This window comes from Oryzias latipes, chromosome 2 (genome assembly GCF_002234675.1).
Source record: "Oryzias latipes chromosome 2, ASM223467v1".
Taxonomy (NCBI): Eukaryota; Metazoa; Chordata; class Actinopteri; order Beloniformes; family Adrianichthyidae; genus Oryzias; species Oryzias latipes.
Genome location: NC_019860.2, coordinates 5,233,930 through 5,252,321, shown reverse-complemented (window position 1 = coordinate 5,252,321; position 18,392 = coordinate 5,233,930). Strand labels below are relative to the sequence as shown.

Here is an 18,392-nt window from a genome sequence, read left to right as displayed (position 1 = left end):
TTAGATCAAAGTAAAAGTTTATTTTTCCAACATCCATATGTGGTCTTATCATCCTCTCACGGTGGAAAAAGTATTATCTGAGCTTCTTCATCCACTAAATCATCTTCAAATGGACACGCCATGCTTCTTCACCTCTCTGAAAACAAACTAACCTTCAACTAAACCTGCTCCAGACCAGGTTATGTTCAGAGCATGAGTTGTTATGGCAACTTGACATACCCGGAAACATACCTCCATTTCTGGAACCAAAAGCTCAGGTTATCAACTTCCTTAGCCTCAAACTTATCGTGGGAGCTAGCATAACCTGCTTTCTGGAATACCCTCCTGAACTCCCAAGAGAACAATTAACTTATCTAACCCTACAACTACATCTTTAAATAATCCACCAGATGAGCTTCATCCAGATGGAGTTAGGGGACGACTGAGGGTGCAAGACGAGCCAGAGGCAGGATCCACAGCCAGGTGTTAGAGCAGGAGCAGAGCCGACAGAATGTAATGTGCACCCTGTGACTTTGATCATGAAAAAAATGTAGCTTAGGTCACAACTTTAAAAAGGTCTAGACTAAGTTTAACTAACAGGTATTGGTTGATAGATCTATTAATTATAATTTAGTAAAGCTAGTAAATTATAACCATATCATTTCAAATAAACTGAAAAAATAAATTGCCAAATATATTGTTTTATTTATTTAAACGTTTCAATTATTAAAAGTGCAACTGCATCTAACCAAGAAACAACATTTTTGTTAGAAATGACAGACACACACAGAGGGCTTCAGAAACAGCTGAAAATCATTTATTTAGAAACATTTAATAAATATTTTCTCTGATGAACTAACCTGCTTCACTTGGAAACACAGGTGTAGACAAAGGTAAACTAGCTAGCAGGTAACGGTTGATGGATCTATGACTTGGTTATCATTTCAAAATTAATTAATTAACAATATTATTTCATATTAACTCCAATACAAACTAACAAATATTGTCTTTTATTTGACACTTTGTAACAGGATCCTAAAAGCAACTAACAAAAAAAACCCCAAAGTTTTTTGTTCAGAATTGACACACACAAGGTGCTTCTGAAATGGCAAAAAAAACAGTTATTTAGGAACATTTAAAAAACACTTTCTCTAATGAACTAACCTGCTTCAATTTAAACACAGGTCTACTTTACCTTAAAAAATGAACCTCTGTAAACAAAAATCATTTATCACAGAACATGAAGCTTACAGTGATACCCGTAATTTATTTATTTTTTGTGATACCTGCAATTATTTCTCCTGAAAAGGAGGAATGATTGTTGGACTGGAAATACAAAGCTGTTTCTACCATGTGTGGGTTAACATGTGTCGTGTGACAAGAGACCTTTGGGTGAAACCTTTGCTGCATTTTTTACAGGAATAAGGCTTCTCTCCGGTATGAGTTAACATGTGAGATGAGAGATTATACTTTTTCCTGAAATCCTTGTTGCATTCCTTACAGGAATATGGCTTCTCTCCTGTGTGAGTTAACATGTGATGAGTGAGGACAGATCTATACCGGAAACATTTGTTGCATTCTTTACAGGAATATGGCTTCTCTCCAGTGTGGGTTAACATGTGAGATGTTAAATGAGACCTTTGAGTGAAACTTTTGCTGCATTCCTTACAGGAATAAGGCTTCTCTCCGGTATGAGTTAACATGTGAGATGAGAGATTATACTTTTTCCTGAAATCCTTGTTGCATTCCTTACAGGAATATGGCTTCTCTCCTGTGTGAGTTAACATGTGATGAGTGAGGACAGATCTATACCGGAAACATTTGTTGCATTCTTTACAGGAATATGGCTTCTCTCCAGTGTGGGTTAACATGTGAGATGTTAAATGAGACCTTTGAGTGAAACTTTTGCTGCATTCCTTACAGGAATAAGGCTTCTCTCCGGTGTGAGTTAGCATGTGAGAAGAGAGATGAGTTTTATTTCTGAAATCCTTGTTGCATTCCTTACAGGAATAAGGCTTCTCTCCTGTGTGAGTATACATGTGATGAGTGAGCACAGAACTATACCGGAAACATTTGTTGCATTCCTTACAGGAATAAGGCTTCTCTCCGGTGTGACTTAACATGTGACACGTAACATGAGACTTTTGAACAAACCTTTTGCCGCATTTTTTACAGGAATAAGGCCTTTTTCCTGTATGGGTAAACATGTGATACTTCAAACTTTGAGCAGTTGTACAAGTTCTTCCACACTCTTGACAAGAGTACTTCTTCGTTTTCTCTTTTTTTTTCCATTTCTTCTTTGAAGCAATTTTTCTTAATGTTTTGTCATGAACACATTTTTCTGTTATTTCCTCCAAGTTGATGTCACACTGACCTGCTGACATGTGAAAGCTGTCCATACTTTGGACATGACTTCTGTCTCTTCTCTTCCTCTGACCTTTTTTCTGTGGATCTGTCTCTTCATCTGTAGTTGATGTTGGTTCTTCATGTTGGTTTCCTTCTTCATCTTGACTATCAGTTACAATAAAGCTTTGCTGATTGTTTAGATCTGCTTCACTGTTCTCATCTTCCTCATAAGTAGGAATCTCCATCAATGTATCAGTCTCCTGCTTCAGATCAAGCTGCTCTTCACCTTGACAGATGTAGAGCTCTTCTTGCTCCTCTTTCATATGTGGACGTTCTGGTTCCTGCAGTTCGTCTTTAGTTTCTGAAGGTTCTGGTTCCTCCTGTTCCTCTTGAATCTGTGGAGGTTCTGGTTCCTCCTGTTCCTCTTGAATCTGTGGAGGTTCTGGTTCCTCCTGTTCCACTCTGAAGTTCCTCTGCTGCTTGAAAAGATCTTCCTCTTCAGTCATCCAATGCTGGGGGAGGACTGCAGGGACACAAACACAACAAGAAGCCTGTTTACACTTTTAAAACAATTTGTTCTTTGTTAAGTACCAATACAATTTTTTATTACTTCAGTCAGAAGATAATTGCTTTACATTTTTAATTTAAAAAAGAATCCACCCATTCATCCATTTTCTGAACCCCTTTTGGGGTCATGGGAATCCTAGAGTTTATACCAGCTAAAGTTGGATGAAGCCAGGGTCCACCATGGACAGGTTTCCAGTCCATCACATGACCAAAAAACACACACACTCATATTCACATCTACGGGTGCTATGGCGGGGGCACGAGAAGAACATGCAAACTCCTTATAGGAAGGATCCAGCTGGGATTTCAACTAGAGCCTTTCTTTCTGTGAGGTGAAAGTTCGGGTCAAACACCTAACATAAAAAAACTCTTAAGGATTTCTGAAATATTACCCGCCAATTTCAATACCAACTACAGCTCTTAATTCACACACTCCCTACACCAACACACTATGAACACACGTTACACAAGAAGGGATGTGGTCAATGACCTTCTGTCCTCTACGCTATCCCATCTGGGGCATGTAAGACAATATTTTCAAGAACAGTTCGGCACAACACTTAAGTTGATGTCCAACATTTTTTCAGCTTTCATTATTTAGAAAATCTATTTTTTTTACATTGTAATGATTCTCAAAACATTTTTTTTTTCATTTTTCATAGATAAAGCTTTTTAGCACTGAAACCACTCAATTCAGGCTCAGATTATACTTCGGAGCTAAGAGATTAACTAAACACTGTAAACCAGATAAGGAACTACAAACTTATGACTATTGCAGGTAACTAAATCTAAGTGGACTAAATTGTTCAACACACACAGAAACCGCAGGTATTCTTTACAAAACGTTTGGTTTTCATTTTACAAGCCTTCATACGTTCAAGGGAACAATGTTACATAACTTAAAACATTTATGTAAACAGGCCTTCACAAAGGGACTTAACTTGACATCTGACCTCACTATATTCAACGGATTAGGACAAGTATTAAGAAAATTCAAGATGGCTGGACCTTAGTGAAGGATTCAACTGAGCAAACAAGAGAGGAAAAACATTTATATTCATTGAAGAAACCTGCTCAACACATTTTTGTCTTCAGGCACTTACAAACTTGTGTTATTATTGTTTTATCCTGACTTAAGGAATTAAAAGTTTTCTGTAAAACAAACAGCTGAGTAACATGACAAAAGTTCAGCAAAGGTTCAGTAACTTTCACATGGCAAGGCCATAACCTTTTGACCTTTTGTTAGATGCTGTAAATATTTGTAATGAAGTTGCAGTGAAACACTATTAAGACATAAGCGACTCGTCGCATTTCGGGCAGACACTCGGCAGAATTGCAGTTTACTCCCCTAGGGCGGGTCTGTTAATTAACCCACCTGCTTAGCGTCCTATTTAAGTCAGGTGTACAATTGTTCATTCTCTCTTACCTTCAGCGCTCATTCTTCGCCGGTCTCCGAGCCCGCGGGTCTCCTTCTCTTTCGGCGTCTTGCCATGTTCCCCCGTCCTTGGGAAGGATGATCCCCATCTTTCTGATGTGGGGTTTTGGTTTCGCCGCGTCTGCTCTCCTTAATTTCTCCTCCGCTCCGCGGGCGGCTGCCGATCCGCGGGCGGCTGACGGCGCACAGCGCGTTCGTTTCGCCGCGGTCGCGTGCATCTGCAGGGGGTGTGCTTTCCGCAATGTTCGGGATGTCCGTGCCCCCCGATCAGGAGTAGTCGGGTCTTCTCGTCTGCCGTGGTCACCCCAATTATCCACGGTGAGCATCGTGCGGTACTTTTCCCATGTAGTTTTCTATGGCTGCGTCTCACTTCCTGTTTACTTCGGTGACGTCACGCCCCTAAGGACCCTGGGAATTGTAGTTTTTTTCGGGTCCTTTATGATGCACTTCTGATTCTTTTTCTGCTGCGTAGTTCTGCGTCGTCCGGTTGTTTTATTTTTTTTTTTCAGGGGTTGTGGGGTCCTTTCTGTGGTTGTGAAGGCTGGCAGTCCTCGTTTGGACAGGTTTCTCATGCTGGCTGAATTTATCGTGGCTTTTAGCATTTATTTTCTATTGCTGTTTTGTTCTTTGGGAGCTGTGTGTAAATCTTGATTGTCTTTAATTTGATGCTGGCTTTATTATTATGGCGGTTCTTCTGTTTGTTTTCTTCGTTGTTGTAGCTGCTGGTTAGTTGGAATGTGAATCAGTGTCTCTTGGACCCGTCTCTGCGCTATGGACATTTTCCCTTATGATTGGTCTCTCTTATGCAGCGTCTATGGCTCATTTTATTCACTCAGCGATCCTCATTCATTGCCCCGCACGTTCTGCTCCGCCTGTTTTTTCCCTGCTCTGTGTACCCCAGTGGGTCCTGCCCTGTCCTCAGGGACTTGCGTCGGCCGCATTAGTGAGTGTGTCGGTCTCGTCGCGGCCTTGTTTTCTCGGCTGGGGGTAGTTCGATCCTGGGCCGCGTGTTCCTGTTCTGGATTTTCGTGTTTTGCGTTTGATCTTTCCCTCTCTATGCCTGGAGTGGTTTTGTGATGCATGTTGTGTCTTCAGGCTTCCTCCACTTGTTCTCCTGTGTCTGCGCCTTCTGGTTTGGGGGAAAAGGATTTAAGAAGAGTGGTTTTTGTTTGACCGGCCGCCAGAATCTACAGCTCTGATGGTTCTTAAGGGGTCGTCCGGTTATTTCATCCTTGGAGATTATATTAAGGCTGTTTCAATATTGAATGATAGTATTGTGTCATCGGTTGACTTGGTTAATTAACACTTTGAGCAACTTCTACCCTGACCATAGGAAATATATCACTTGCGCTCTCAAGCTTAGTTCAAGAGTTAAATCTTGTGTCCACAAGTCAGTCTTCGGTCTGACTTTTCTAAGCAGATGGCACTCTGCTAGATGCATCCCCATTTGGAGGCTTGTTATACTCCGCCTCTGAATGCTTAAGGTTCAGTCTAGAAAAAATAATATCAAAACCATGATCCCTCATGGCTCTCAAGTTCTCTTTTGCAGTATCCAGTCGCCCTTGGCTAAATAAAAAATCTGAGAACCATTAATATCATATACAAGGCATCAAATCCAGCCGAGCTGTAATCCTCTGCTACGTGGGATGTTGACCTTCCTCATCTACAAATCTCCTTGGCTACTCTTCCCATCTACTACTCCTACTCCTCGATGGCCTCCTGAAGGTGCGTCCCTCTGAAACTGTCAAAGGTTACTTTTATCATTGGAATATATAAAACAAAAAATTGGTGTTAAGATTCCGTGCAGGTCATATATTTCACTATTATTTCACTGTTGGAATTTGTAATTATGGTGGTTTCTAGGGTGCGATAAATCCACAATGGGTCTTTACCTTAACTATCTACTAAATTTCACTTTCTCAGATTTGTTTTTAAAAGCACTGTTATTTAATTTATCTCAATCATTTTGAAACTGATCAGTTTCTGGGTTATTTATATATTCTTGTCAAGACTAATACTGCTTTGTTTTTTATCTATGCATCGCATCCTGAGCCTGCGAACCCTCACGCCCCGATCAGCTTCTCCGTTTCCAGGAAATGATGTCACCCATGCATTCCCTGATCTGGTGCTGCAACGATGACTGCTCAACGTACCTATTGCTGCACTGAAAGTGAAGGGGTGGTGGACCTCCTCTGCGTTCCAAGGACACTTCTGGCTTGAATCAATCTATGTCAGCTGCAGAATGAGTGTGAAATTCTTGGATTATAAATGTTGAAAGAAAATTATTTGTCAGGTGGAAGCCTCAAAATTTAGGTTGCTCTAAGTTGTATCAATTCAATCATTTTAATTGGTATGCCAAATGGGAGAAAACTTTGTGGCCGTTAAGCTCGTTGTGGTATTGTCGTTGGAGTTCGTAATAATGGCAGTTATTAAGCCTGCGTTAGTAGCATGCATGATGTGTATATAATGGCGTCGAGCCCGTCATAGTGTGATGGCAGCTTAGAATAATGGATTTTACTAAGCTTGTGTGAATATTATGCCAGATGAAATGTTTATGGCCGTTAACCCCGTCATAGTATGTGATGGAAGCTTCAAATATGGGGTTATTTCATTCATGGCATAGGATGTCATCGGGAGCATTGTATTGGATGTAAGTTTGTGTCATCCTAGGGTCGTCCATGGCGGCTAGAATTATAGTTCCGCCAGCGTTTTGCGGACGTGGGCTTTACGTTCTAAGATCAGGTAGGAGTACTTCTTATGTCGGCTCCCATTTCATTTCTTTCCCTCTCTCTTTGAGGTAGTATGCTCCCCTGGTGAATGGGAGCGGCCCAACGGTCAATGGTGCCGGGGTAAACACATAGCAGATACACTAGATAGCATGTTCCCTTCGTAGAGTGGTTCTCGAACGGGAGCGGCCCAACGGTCAATGGTGCCGGGGTAAACACATAGCAGATACACTAGATAGCATGTTCCCTTCGTAGAGTGGTTCTCGAAGGGAGCGGCCAAACGGTCAATGGTGCCGGGTAAACACATAGCAGGTACACTAGATAGCATGTTCCCTTCGTAGAGTGGTTCTCGAACGGGAGCGGCCAAACGGTCAATGGTGCCGGGTAAACACATAGCAGATACACTAGATAGCATGTTCCCTTCGTAGAGTGGTTCTCGAAGGGAGCGACCCAAACGGTCAATGGTGCCGGGTAAACACATAGCAGATACACTAGATAGCATGTTCCCTTCATAGAGTGGTTCTCGAAGGAAGCGGCCCAACGGTCAATGGTACCGGGTAAACACATAGCAGTCATACTGGAAAATGAAATGAAGTGAAGTGAAAATGGAATGCAGCCGAAAACACACCTCATCTTATTTACACACTGATTATACATTCACATTTTCTCTTCTGGATGATCTTGGCGTTGGGGGTTTTTGTTACCCTAAAGCGTAAGGAAAATAATTATCTTAAGAGAAGTCCTCCCTCAAGTAGAAGCCGCGAATGATGAGTATAAAATGCATGGTGTTTAAATTGAATCAGGTTGTGTAATCTTGTTGGCTCCCCTCCAGTCTTCTTTTTCTCTCTCTCTCTTCAGATAGTATGCTCCCCTGGTGAACGGGAGCGGCCCAACGGTCAATGGTGCCGGGTAAACACATAGCAGATACACTAGATAGCATGTTCCCTTCGTAGAGTGGTTCTCGAAGGGAGCGGCCAAACGGTCAATGGTGCCGGGTAAACACATAGCAGATACACTAGATAGCATGTTCCCTTCGTAGAGTGGTTCTCGAAGGGAGCGGCCAAACGGTCAATGGTGCCGGGTAAACACATAGCAGATACACTAGATAGAATGTTCCCTTCGTAGAGTGGTTCTCGAAGGGAGCGGCCAAACGGTCAATGGTGCCGGGTAAACACATAGCAGATACACTAGATAGCATGTTCCCTTCGTAGAGTGGTTCTCGAAGGGAGCGGCCAAACGGTCAATGGTGCCGGGTAAACACATAGCAGATACACTAGATAGCATGTTCCCTTCGTAGAGTGGTTCTCGAAGGGAGCGGCCAAACGGTCAATGGTGCCGGGTAAACACATAGCAGATACACTAGATAGTATGTTCCCTTCGTAGAGTGGTTCTCGAAGGGAGCGGCCAAACGGTTAATGGTGCCGGGTAAACACATAGCAGATACACTAGATAGCATGTTCCCTTCGTAGAGTGGTTCTCGAAGGGAGCGGCCAAACGGTCAATGGTGCCGGGTAAACACATAGCAGTCATACTGGAAAATGAAATGAAATGAAATGAAATGAAGTGAAAATGGAATGCTGCCGAAAACACACCTCATCTTATTTACACACTGATTATACATTATACATTTACATTTTCTTCTTCTTCTGGATGATCTTGGTGTTGGGGGTTGTTACCCGAAAGTGTATGGAAAAATAATTGTCTCAAGGAATTGAACGGAGCCTTATGCCAAAACGAAGTTGTGAATCAAATTGTGAATGTCATCCTAAAGATGTTGTGAAATAAATGTTCTTCTGCAAGAGTTGTCTGACTGAAATAAGCGACTCGTCGCATTTCGGGCAGACACTCGGCAGAATTGCAGTTTACTCCCCTAGGGCGGGTCTGTTAATTAACCCACCTGCTTAGCGTCCTATTTAAGTCAGGTGTACAATTGTTCATTCTCTCTTACCTTCAGCGCTCATTCTTTGCCCCTCCCTCCTCCCCGGCTTCCACCTGTGGGCTCCGTTACGGGGGTTGTTACCCGAAAGTGTATGGAAAAATAATTGTCTCAAGGAATTGAACGGAGCCTTATGCCAAAACGAAGTTGTGAATCAAATTGTGAATGTCATCCTAAAGATGTTGTGAAATAAATGTTCTTCTGCAAGAGTTGTCTGACTGAAATGTTTTTAACTAGTCTAAATTAGAGATCACTTAATGATTCTCATCAGTATTGCGATGGTCGCCACAGTAGGCTATCAGTTACCTCAGCTCACCTGTTTAGTACAGACATGGACTTTTGACAATTGATCAGAGTAGTGGCACACCTGCTACTCATTTCTGAATTATTTTCCACCAGTTCAGGGTCTGAAATGATCAGTAGGCGTATTATTTACACGTGCAATCAGCTGTTGTCACCAGGCAACAACATGCTAGCAGAGAAGCGACTGGAGCTTCTCAAAGAGTTACGCTGTCACAGGAGAGGCTGTAGAATTTGAGTTTAGCATCAGGAGAGGAAGGAACGCTACAAGTCAAGCGTCCATCCATCCTCATGGAGAATAAAATATATTTGCCAAAAATAATGAAGGACCTCACAGCGCTAACCAGACTGCAGTAGGAGTACCAGCAGAGCAGTCTCCTGCTGTTCATGGAGACGTGGCTCATGGACCTCACACCAAACTGAGGGAACTCTGGAGGATTTCCAACTAGTGAGAGCGGACTGGTCGGTGGTAGGGAGGGGGCTTGAGGTGTACGTTAATGGGGGATGGTGTAACCCACAAGACAAAAACTGCATCACAGACATTGAACGGTTAGCAGACAGCGTTCAGCCGTACAATCTGGGGGGGTTTCTTGTTATTGTGTTTACTCTTTACATTCCACACTCTGCAGAGGCTAAAGCAGCCTGTGAAGACATATCCACCTCTGTCTCTCAGCTAGCAACAGCACATCCACAGTCCTTTATCATAATATTTGGAGACTTTAACTCCGCCCCTCTTTCTACCCCAACTTCACCCAGTATGTTGACTGCCTGAGCAGGGGCAATAAACACTGAACTTGCTGTTAGCCTACATCTAATCACCTTTACCCCCACTGGGCAACTATAACACAACCTGGACATTCTTAAGCCCCCATTTACCCGCTTGGTGAAGAGGATACACCCCACCACATAGATGGTCAGGCTGTGGATGATAATCGACTTAGGAAGGAAGTCACTTCCTGTTTTATCCGTGAACATCCAGGAAAAGACATTGAGACGTTGGACTCTCAGAAATACCTGGGTGTTCACCTCAATGACAGACTGAACTGGATGACTAACACAGACATCTTGAACAAGAAGGGCCAGTTGACTCCACTTGCTGAGGAGACAAAGGTCTTCAGAGTTTGGAGGACTTTTACAGACTATCTATGATGGCGTTATTGCATCTGTCCTCTTCTACGGCGTGTGTTGGTGGGGAATGGATGCATGGACAGGAACAGGAGGAAGGTCGAGAAACTGCTGCAGAGATCCAGCTCTGTACTGGGATGTTCCCTAGAGTCTGTGACTGTGACGGGTGAGAGGAAGATGTTAGGAAAACTTGAATCCATCATGGACAATCCTCTTCATCATCTGTGTGAGACAATGAAAGCACTGAGGATCTCCTTCAGTCAGAGCCTGAAAGCTCCTTGCTGCATGAAGGAGCATTGACAGATCTTTCTGCTATCAGCTATGAACGCCTCATAGACACTGAACGCTTCATTGTGTTATTTGATGCAGTTTGGTAACCATTATGAAAAAAAAGAAATGTTCAAATAAGCAGGGTGAAAAAAGATTCATGACAATACATTTCATTAGGTTAATTATTGATGACAAACTAAACTGGAAACCACATGTTAGATATCAGCAAACTAAACTGTCCAGAAGCATCTCAATTTTAAATAAAGCTGTGTTCACAGTAATAATTTTAATTCAAAAGAACCTCCAGTGTATCTCCAGGAGGATGACAGTGAATTCTACTGAACCAGATTCTTCTCATGCTGTGATGTTAGTAGTTGGGTTATTATTATTAATGCTGTTATTAATGTTATTAATGCTGAAAACTGACAGTAAAACTCCTCCATATCCTGATCAGTCAGTCACACACAGGGCTTTTATTGAGGCCTGCAGGCGTTCTCGATTGGAACCGAGACACCCGGTGCCAACTGCCGGGTCCACGGTTCCAGCCCAGGAAATCTGAGCCCACTCAGACAGCAGTGTCCACAGAAAACGCATTTCTCAAGCCTCGTCAATTGACCAGGGGCCGCCGTTCATTCAGCTGTGGTAAAGAGACACGAAGAGGCTTAACATACTGGTTAAAACGAAAGCGAAACATTCTCTTTTTCGTTGGGGGGGCTTAACATTATTGAAAAGGAGTGTCTTATTGGAACATGTTTGTTGAAGATATTGCATGGAAGGAGGTTTGGCTAATTAATAATCTGTAATAAATTCTTGATCATCAAGAGTAAAAAGTTCATTTTAAGATTATCCACATATTGTACCAGGCTAAAACTTTTATTCAAATTAGATTTAGATTAAACATTGATAGTAATGATAGTAGTGATGCAACATTATGACTTTTTACAACTGATACGGATACCAATAGTCAACTGATATTTTTTAAAATACTTCTCAAATGCGTCAGCAATAGTCCCCTGCCCAGAAACTTTCCTTTTTTTTTTCTTTGAATGAGTGCTAACGCTTAAAATGGAGTTTTAGGGCAGTTGATAGAATTTTCTTTTTTAATCACGAATTCTGAGTCAAATTTACAAGAACAAAGCCATAGATTAACGAGGAAAAAACACCAAAGTTTTCCGTTTATTGGAGCCTAGCTTAAAGATGAAATATGTGGATCCTTTTGTGAAGCTTTAATTCCAGATAGGTTTGAAAAAAAAAGAAATTCAGAACCTTTTGACGACTCAAAATCCAATTATTGTCAGTGTTGGTAAAGCAGAGTTTCATAAAAAAAGGAGCTCAAAGACACAATGGAGTGTAGAGGACAGCAGCTTTATTTTCTTTCATTCACATACCCAGAAACCCCTTTGTCACCTGACGTCATTATCCGGTTATATGCAGAACACCAATGCGGAAGGAAAACAGTGTTCCATATGCCCCCTCCTCCAGATGAAACATCCTGTTTCAACACAAAACAACAAGTTGAATGAAAATAGTCTGATATATTAGCATTAGAACGTTTAAAAACCCAAAAAGTCCTCCTCCTCAGATGGAAAAATCCCACAAATGTAGAGATCTGGTCTTTGGTGGAGGAAGAAAGGATTGAAGTGGACATCTGCAGGGACACCAACGGCTTAATCAACGGCTGTAGAGATCCTGCAAACCATCCATCAATAAATAAAACATTAATAAATCCTAAACAAAGGAGCTTCCAAGCATTTGAAACGTTATCAATAAACATTCAACTCACCTGTAAGTTTAGTCGGTCTGCTCTGCTGCTGCGTGGCGTTCACTTGCTGCTCTGTATGCTCACCTCCACTTTAATCTCTTAAGTTTACAAGTTGTTTTTCTTGTAAATCTACAACTTTATATCTTGTAATTTTTTTGGTGGCCCCTAAAACTGCAATGATAGCAGCTTCATATTCTTTCCACACATCGTGGTGGTGAATTTCCAAATATCTTGTGAGATTTGTGGTGTTAAAGCTTGACCTTTTACCCTCTTTGTGACACTTCTGTCGAAGACGTTTTGCAAACAGCGAGTGAGTCGTTGGTCTCAGAAACGCTAAAATAAGCCCACATGTTGCAGACGGAGGTCTTTAGAGCAGGCGCTGAGATGTCAAATACCATTTTCTTCATCATTTTAGTTCAGTGACAGAATAATCAATGTTGAAGTAGAAAATGAAAAAGCATGTTGGTGGATTGCTTTTTCATTTTAATTTTGAGTCATAAAATGCAGCTTCATTTTGAAAATGAAAAAGCATTTATGATTTTGACTTTTATTTTTAATTATGCTACAGAATCGCTTCCATACAAAACGACAACAGTTTAAGCTTTTAGTCATTGGTCAATAATCAGGGAACTTTTTTCTTATCGGAATCATCTGCAGGACGTTGTACTGTCCAACATCGGCCTACAATTATCAGTATCTGATGCTATCATGCTATCAACTACTCTGTAGTTTTTGCTGCAAAATTCCACTGAAACAGTGATCCATCTATTCTGATATTGTCCTGAAGTTAAAGAAGATTTATGCTAAACTGATTTGCTTAAATTTCTTGCACATTTTGGCCAAATTTCATAATTGTCGCGTGCGTGTGTTGTTCAATTGTGTGTTTCTCTGATGAAGGTGACATACCTATGTGGTGTAGCTGCAGCTGTGGTTTCCAGATGACATCCAGCAGTCTGCGCTGACGACAGAGCTCCTGCTCGTACTGGAAGACGGTTCCTTCACAGAGTCTGCAGATTTCTTCAGCAGCAGCAGCTAGTCGCTCGCTGATCCAACTCTCTCAGAGACTGAAGGGAAGACATGGTTCCTGCTCCGATCTTCAGCTCCAACTCCCACAAACACCTTCTTTACGCTGCTTTTTCACTCGAAACTGACAGTTCGTATCCTCCTTTGGGTCCAAAAACGTCACTGTTGTCCAGACAAAATCGCCGCCGGTCTCTGAACACAAGCTAGCTACAAGCTGCTAGCGCCGCGCGCTGCTGTTTACTTCCGGGTCACGCTGATAACTTCATTCTGAAAAAGCCTTTTACATTTCGATTATCCGAATATTTATTTTTTTTACGAAAATAATTTACAACCTTTTTAAGTCACGAAATATATTTTAATAAAAAGTATGAAAAACAAAAATAATTTTGTCAAAAATGCTTGGTAAGCGGATATGACGTCACAAGAATTTACGATGTACTTTTTTTTAAAACGATGTACTGGAATTAATCACAAAACCAAACTGTAATCAAAGATGTGAGCATAAAAGGACTGTTTAGGAGATGAAGAACTGTTTACAGTTGAGACTTAATACAGACTGAAGCTTTTTTGTTTTTAATATTTAAGAGAACTTTTACATCCAACCTCAGTTTATCTGAAGTCTCACATTAGAACAACAATAATTTCTGGTTTTGTTAGACCCTTTGTCATTGTCTGCAGGTCTGCAAAGCAGAAATACCTGATGTTAAACTGAATAAATTCACTGTAAAAATTTTTTTTATTGTTTTCTTCTCGTGTAAAAAAAGAAAATAATGATGGAGCTACGGCAGGATTACTTGGCTCAGGTTTTTTTTTTAATAATTACGAAACTCTCGCAGACACAACCACCCAATGATTCAGAGCACATCTCTTCACAAAAAACAAAGAACAAAACAAAAAAATCTATACACATAAAAATATAAAAAAAACTTTCAGAATAAATTAAAATTTAAGGCAATCAACAATCTAGACAAGGGGTGCCCAAACTTTTTTCCTCAAAGGGCCAAAATCTAAATGTGATCGTGGACCGTGGGCCAAATACAATACGTTTTTTGTATGTCATTAAATAAAAGCAGAAAACAAAGAATATGCTTTAATGTGTTTATTTTGATTCTGTATTCATCAAGGTAACACAAAAATAAACATTCTTTCAAACCATTAAACATAACAGCAAGGCCTCACTGGCAATTTTCAACTAAAAAACAAAAACAAACTAAAACAAACTTTTTTCCAATGAAAACAGCAAACTGCGATCCTTAATGAGAGACATGGAGCTGGTCTTTTGACTTAATCAGTGACTGAATGTTGGGCTGCAGCTTACTCACTGATAGTGTTAGTATGTCTTGCAAGTGTGAGTCTGTGAGGGTCCCCCTGAGTTTGATCTTGTTCAGGTTCATGAGACTAAATGTTTGCTCACAAATGTAGGTGCTGCCAAACAGAGATAGCATCACTTGTGCATTTTTTCTCATCTGTGGGTATCTTTGTTTTGACACATGTGGATAAAAATCCCTCAAGGGTAGTGATACAAATTTGGGTCTTAGCTCTGTGTCACATTGAAACTCAATCAACTCCATCTGCAAATGCTCTGGAACTGAGTCGGGACTCACGCTGAAGGGCTGAGAAAAAAGCTCCATGTCACCTGCAGTCTTCTTAAAGTCCACAAAGCGCAAATCAAACTCCTTATTTAAGTTGCTGAGAAGTTCTCTATATTCTGGCAACCTGTCCACCTACACATTCACGTCTCTCAGGCTGGGGAAGTGTGCAAAGTTTCCTGAAGAGACAAAGTCAAATAAGAATGCGTCCATTAGTATAATTAGCACTACTATGAGGTACATAAGCTACAGGACACAAAATACAACAGAGCAATGAAAGCAAACCCACAAAGACAAACAGTTACGTTTTCTGTCAAACAGGCGTAAGCACCACGGACAGCGACACATCACAGCGACGGACACACATGGAGCAGCACGTGTTACAATCACAAATAACAAACAGCCAAAAGTCTGTGTGCAGCATGTTAATGACTTACCTGCTGAAAGATGCCGGCAGAGTAGTTGCAGCTTCATTTGGAAAGCCTTGATGTGGTCAAACAGCTCCGTTATGATCTGTTCTTTGCCTTTAAGTTTAACATTCAGATTGTTGAGCAGGTCGGTGATGTCCACCATAAAGGCCACGTCGAAAATCCATCTTTTATCAGTGGGGATTTGTGTGTCCCTGCTCGCACTCGACAGAAACTCCGCGATAAGTTGGCGCAACTCAAAAAATCTTTTGAGCACAGTCCCCCTGCTCAGCCAGCGAACCTCCTGATGGTAAAGAATATCTTTGTATTGCACATCAACTTCATCCAAAAATGCGCTGAACTGGCGGTGTGAGAGTGCCTTTGAGCGGATGCAGTCAATGATTTTAACGACATCGCGCACGACGTCTGCCAGTCCGATCGTCTTTGCACACCGCTGTTCCTGGTGCAGGATGCAGTGGTATTGCGCTACCTTTCCCCCACACTCTGAAACTTTTTGGGAAATGAGAGCAGTGAGGCCAGCTTTTTTCCCAATCATGGCAGGTGCACCATCAGTTGTTATTCCAACCATTTTGTCCCAACTCAAGTTATATTTGTCCAGGACTCTTGAAACCGCCGCAAACAAATCTTCGCCTTTTGTCGACCCTCGCAGCGTCTCAAGTCCCGCCAACTCTTGTGTTATTTCCATGTCAGCGTTAATTCCCCGAACAAAAACCAAAAGCTGCGCTGAATCAGAAATGTCTGTGCTCTCATCACATGCCAGTGAGAAAGCAACAAAGTCTCTTGACTTTACTGTTAACTGATCTCTAATGTCCCGAGACAAATCTTCAACGCGGCGGGTCACTGTGTTGCGCGAGAGGCTAATTTGGGAAAAAACTCTTTCTTGGGAAGGGCACATTATTGAAGCAGCTGTGGACAGGCACTCCTTAACAAAATCTCCCGTTGAAAACGATCTCCCACTCTTTGCAATTAGCACCGAAATTTCGTAGCTGGCCTGTGTGGCGCAGTCTTGTGCTGTCGAGGGCCTCGTGAGGGTGGCTTACTGTGACCGAAGTTTCGATAGCAGCTCGCTCGATTTTTTCTTTCGCGCCTCACCTTTGTATCTGGAGAAGACCGCATGTTTAGTTTCGTAGTGGCGACGTGTATTATACTATTTCAGTACAGCCACGGATTGCTGGCAAATAAGACAAACAGCCTTAGAAGAGATTTCTGCAAAAAAAATAATCATCCTCCCACTTTTGTTTAAAATGCCTCTTATCCGTGTGCCACTGCCGTTGTCGTTCCATCTTAACAAACTGAAAAAGTCTTAGAGTCTTAAATCTTCTCCAAAATGTAAGGATTGCCCTATGGTGCGGTGAACTTTATGTGTTTATGAGACTTCCGTAAAGAGGACGTGAGAGAGGACAGCACAAGAACGGTATGCAGAGCAGTGAGGACGTAAAAGAAGACACTCAGTGCATGGGGTTGAGAGGGGGTGGCAGCGGTGGGCAGCAAAGGTGCTAACAGCGCCATCTGGAGAACAAAAGTAAATTACAGTCATAGACTTTTCACCATCATAGACAATGGATGTGAGGTTAAGGGGTTTTACAAAAACACGGCGGCTTGCGCAGCCACGACTCGGCGGGCCAGAAGAAAACCTTTGGCGGGCCAAATTTTGCCCGCGGGCCCCACTTTGGGCACCCCTGCCTTAGCGGAAAAGAGGAGCTGCTCAAACTCAAACTTTATTTATTTATATAGCGCCTTTCATTTTGGTTAAAAACACAAAGCGCTTAACATAAAAACAGATAAAACAGTCATAAAAAATGAAAGTTGTTCAAAACAGAAAACAAAGGACAATCCCACAAAGAAGGTACCCCTCCCTCACCACCCCCCGCCCCCATCCCCACCCACCCAGTTACCCCAGTAGAACAGTGAACAGAAACAAATAACTGCAGTTGAAGAAGGTCTGGCTTGGTACTGCTGTGAGGAAACGATATCATGGGGATCCAATCATTCCAAGGCCCAGCCCGACCACAGGGGCCATTACCGCAGCGCCCGCCCAACACAGGGCAGCCCAGGGCCCCATCCATGGCTATTAGACCACAGAGTGGGACCCCAGCCCGCCCAACCAGAACGGGCACCACAGCAACGGCACGCCCTACAGGTCAAGCTGGTGGTGCCCAAGAACGATGGATCCCCCAGAGGAAACACTGGAGTAAAAAACATCAGAATAAAAAATAAAAATGATCATAAAATAACAACAATAAAAATAGAAAAAGATAAAAAATAAAATAAGATATAAGAATGTTAGTAATTAAAAAATAAAAAACGTCAGTGATTAAAACATAACCTAAGTATCATTGGTAAAATAACAATAAAAAGATTTGCATATTAGAAACAAAGATAATAATAGTCCTTACAAGAAAATAAATAAATAAATAGATAAATAAATAAACAAATAAATATGTAAATAAATACCTCAATTAATAAATAGATGAATAATAAAAGACATAAGGAATGATCAAAGTCATATAAAAGCCAGACTAAAAAGGTGGGTCTTGAGCCTCTTCTTAAAAACCTCTACAGTCTCTGCGGCCCTGAGGTTCTCCGGCAGGCCGTTCCACAGGCGAGGACCATAATGGCAGAATGAAGCCTCACCATGTGTCTTGGTCCTTACCTTAGGGACAACTAAGAGGCCAGTGCCAGAGGACCTCAGGGTCCGCGAGGGTTCGTATTTTAAAATAATATCATTTAAATAAGAGGGCCCAAGACCATAAAAACATTTGTAAACCATTAAAAGAACTTTAAAATCAATCCTGAAACGCACAGGGAGCCAATGCAGCGATCTTAAAACCGGTGTAATATGTTCCCGCCCTCTGGTTCTCGTCAGAACTCGCGCCGCTGAGTTCTGTAGAAGTTGTAGATTTGAG

The 18,392-nt window shown here is 41.7% G+C and overlaps 4 protein-coding genes across 4 annotated transcripts in view; 1 reads left to right on the top strand and 3 right to left on the bottom strand.

The window, feature by feature from the left end:
* Nucleotides 1–18,392, top strand: part of LOC101172629 (zinc finger protein 436-like) — a 1,005,429-nt gene that overhangs the window by 711,291 nt on the left and 275,746 nt on the right. The window lies entirely within an intron of this gene.
* Nucleotides 1–18,392, bottom strand: part of LOC110016657 (zinc finger protein 502-like) — a 970,715-nt gene that overhangs the window by 767,099 nt on the left and 185,224 nt on the right. The window lies entirely within an intron of this gene.
* LOC111946277 (zinc finger protein 501-like) lies at nt 775–13,761 on the bottom strand. Its single transcript, XM_023962608.1, has 2 exons — nt 13,353–13,761; nt 775–2,848 (listed from the first exon to the last, which is right to left on the bottom strand). The coding sequence occupies exon 2, from the start codon at nt 2,829–2,831 to the stop codon at nt 1,326–1,328; it is 1,506 nt and encodes a 501-aa protein (XP_023818376.1). The 5' UTR covers nt 2,832–2,848; nt 13,353–13,761; the 3' UTR covers nt 775–1,325.
* LOC110014442 (general transcription factor II-I repeat domain-containing protein 2-like) lies at nt 14,274–17,171 on the bottom strand. Its single transcript, XM_023962929.1, has 2 exons — nt 15,496–17,171; nt 14,274–15,237 (listed from the first exon to the last, which is right to left on the bottom strand). Exons 1-2 carry the CDS (start codon nt 16,379–16,381, stop codon nt 15,194–15,196), a joined length of 930 nt encoding a protein of 309 aa, XP_023818697.1. The 5' UTR covers nt 16,382–17,171; the 3' UTR covers nt 14,274–15,193.